Raw genomic sequence first — 2734 nt, 5'->3', positions numbered from 1 at the left:
GGAAGGGTTAGGGTTCTCCCTAAGGTGGAAGGGCTAGGGTTCTAACAACGGTGGAATGGTGAGGGTTCACCCTACTGTTGAAGGGTGAGGGTTCACCCTATGGTGAGAACACTCGCCCTCCAGGAACGGTTCTAGAATCAGGGGAGCTTCTGTTCAGACGTTTTCTACGTTTTTGAAACTTGCTCTGTGCTTTTTTTTTCCCCCAGTGACTAGAACAGTTCTGGCCCAGGAGTCTGACTCGGAGAACTAGAACAGTTCTGGCCCAGGAGTCTGATCCCCTGAACCAAAAGGCAGATCTACTGATCCTTTGGTTCTCTGTGTCTCTCCGTTCTTCTCCTCCTTAAACAGTGAAGTAAAGCAGATGATTAAGGAAATGTTCAGACAGGGTCTGGAAAGTGTTGATCGGGCGATCACAAAATAAAATCATCTATTCTCTGTTTTCTTACCTTCTGACTGATTTTTATCTTGTTTTTGTTTTTTTTGCAGAAGAAACGTTCAGAGAGGAAAACTCCCTTTAACAGGAAGAACTTCCAGCAGAACCGGAACCAGAACCAGGCTCGCTGTGAGCCGCCACCTGCGGAGGCGGAGCCAGAGGGGTTCTTACCTCTTGGCGGCGGACGACATCGTCTCCTTCCTGGTGACAGAGGCGGAGTCTCTCTTCCGTCCAGGCGTTCCTCCGTTAGAGATGCAGGACATGGAGTAGGCTTCACGCATGGCGGCGCCACCTGCAGGGGGCAGCATAGAGCCGTTGGCTACATGTTCACCTGTGTTGCCACGGCAACAGGCTGAAGTTCCATACCTTTCGCTGCGTGCTGCTTCTTGCTCGCTGCAGAGTCCTCGGATGCAGAGAGGCGACGGAGCACGTCGGCCAGCGCCGCCTTCATCACCGTCAGCTCGTCTTCCTGCTGCTGGACGCGCAGCTCCAGCGCCGACAGGCGGTCGTTGACGTCCGAGACGCTCGTCGCCGACATGCTGTCATCTGCAGAACACCAGACAGAGCACCCGCTTAGATCAAAAAGGCCACAAGAACCGACTTAAGGGCCACAAGAACCGACCCAATGACCCAAACTGACCCGAAGGACACCAGAACCCGCCCAAAGGTCACAAGAACCGACTTAAGGGTCACAAGAACCGACTTAAGGGCCACAAGAACTGACCAAAAGGCCACCAAAACCGTATCAAAGGCCACCAGAACCGACTCAAAGACCCGAACTGACCCGAAGGTTACAAGAACCAAAACCTGTTGCAGCTCTGGTCCAGATCCAGCTGCAGTTCTGCTCCAGATCCAGCTGCAGATCTAGTCTGGAACCAGATTCACCTGCAGCTCTGGTCCAGAACCAGCTGCAGATCTAGTCCGGAACCAGATCCAGCTGCAGATCTGGTCCAGAACCAGCTGCAGCTCTGGTCCAGATCCAGCTGCAGCTCTGGTCCAGATCCAGCTGCAGATCTAGTCAGGAACCAGATCCAGCTGCAGATCTAGTCAGGAACCAGATCCAGCTGCAGATCTAGTCCGGAACCAGACCCAGCTGCAGATCTAGTCCGGAACAGACCCAGCTGCAGATCTAGTCAGGAACCAGACCCAGCTGCAGATCTAGTTCAGAACCAGATCCAGCTGCAGATCTAGTCCAGAACCAGACCCAGCTGCAGATCTAGTTCAGAACCAGATCCAGCTGCAGCTCTGGAGCAGATCCAGCTGCAGCTCTGGTCCAGATCCAGCTGCAGCTCTGGTCCACATCCAGCTGCAGATCTAGTCCGGAACCAGATCCAGCTGCAGCTCTGGAGCAGATCCAGCTGCAGCTCTGGTCCAGATCCAGCTGCAGATCTAGTCCGGAACCAGATCCAGCTGCAGCTCTGGTGCAGACCCAGTTGCAGATCTGGACCGGAAACAGATCTAGCTCAAGCTGCAGATCTCCTGCTGCTTCTGGTTCTATAGCTCATAATTTCTGCTTGGACTCATTCTGGGTTCACAGGCGGGGGTGTTGGTTTCGCGGCCCTGCAGCGGCCACAGGGGCGGTGCAGGTTCTTCCTCAAACAAACAGCAGTGACACGTGTAAAGCTGCCAGAGGCGCGTGCGACCCTCACCTTCCCACCCATGCAACGGAGGGTGAGCGGGTTCGGTTTGGTTCGGGCTGCGGACCGGTCCATACTCACCCAAACTGCCGGTGAGTCCGTCCATTTCGCGGGGGTCCGGGCCGAGGGCCTGCGGGAGGAGGAGCGCACACCTCGGGCCTCCGTCCGGGGTTTTCCACCGCGGAGGGGCAGAGGAGGAGATCCGGAAAGGGTCAGGCTGAGCCGCAGCTGTCTGTCCCGGAGGACGAAGGTCCGCCGCCGGACTGCGGGCTGAGAGCGAGCCGGTCCGGAGGCCTGGAGAGCGGACAGAGAGGAGAACCGAGCCGCGACGCTGCGGAGCGTTTCCGTCTGCCTGCTGAGGCTGGAGAGGAGCCGAGAGGAGGAGTCAGGGGGAGCCGAGAGGAGGAGCCGAGGAGATCCGAGAGGAGCCGAGGAGAGCCGAGAGGAGCCGAGATGAGAAGCCGAGGAGAGCCGAGAGGAGGAGCCGAGAAGAGCCGAGGAGAGCCGAGAGGAGGAGCCAGGGGGAGCAGAGTGGAGGAGCCAGGGGCGTCCAGAGGAGCCGAGGAGATCCGAGAGGAGCCAGGGGGAGCAGAGAGGAGAAGCCGAGGAGAGGCAAGAGGAGCCAGGGGGAGCCGAGAGGAGGAGCCAGGGGAGTCCAGAGGAG

General features: G+C 57.8%; 1 protein-coding gene across 1 annotated transcript; it reads right to left on the bottom strand.

The window, feature by feature from the left end:
- Positions 1 to 569: 569 nt before the first annotated feature.
- LOC107081409 (echinoderm microtubule-associated protein-like 4) lies at positions 570 to 2523 on the bottom strand. Its single transcript, XM_015369591.1, has 3 exons — positions 2152 to 2523; positions 800 to 979; positions 570 to 725 (listed from the first exon to the last, which is right to left on the bottom strand). The coding sequence occupies exons 1-3, from the start codon at positions 2174 to 2176 to the stop codon at positions 601 to 603; spliced, it is 330 nt and encodes a 109-aa protein (XP_015225077.1). The 5' UTR covers positions 2177 to 2523; the 3' UTR covers positions 570 to 600.
- Between the last annotated feature and the right edge of the window lie 211 nt (positions 2524 to 2734).

The sequence above is a fragment of the Cyprinodon variegatus genome, unplaced genomic scaffold (genome assembly GCF_000732505.1).
Source record: "Cyprinodon variegatus isolate N-32 unplaced genomic scaffold, C_variegatus-1.0 Scaffold4739, whole genome shotgun sequence".
Lineage (NCBI taxonomy): Eukaryota > Metazoa > Chordata > Actinopteri > Cyprinodontiformes > Cyprinodontidae > Cyprinodon > Cyprinodon variegatus.
Note: the sequence above shows the minus strand (reverse complement) of the source record. Positions and strands in the feature narration are given on the sequence as shown.

Coding starts and splice junctions, on each gene's coding strand:
- LOC107081409 (XM_015369591.1), bottom strand. CDS start 2,176: ATGGACGGACTCACCGGCAGTTTGG. Junction 980..2,151: donor CGGACTCACCGGCAGTTTGG/GTGAGTATGGAC, acceptor GGTGTTCTGCAG/ATGACAGCATGTCGGCGACG. Junction 726..799: donor GAAGCAGCACGCAGCGAAAG/GTATGGAACTTC, acceptor TGCCCCCTGCAG/GTGGCGCCGCCATGCGTGAA.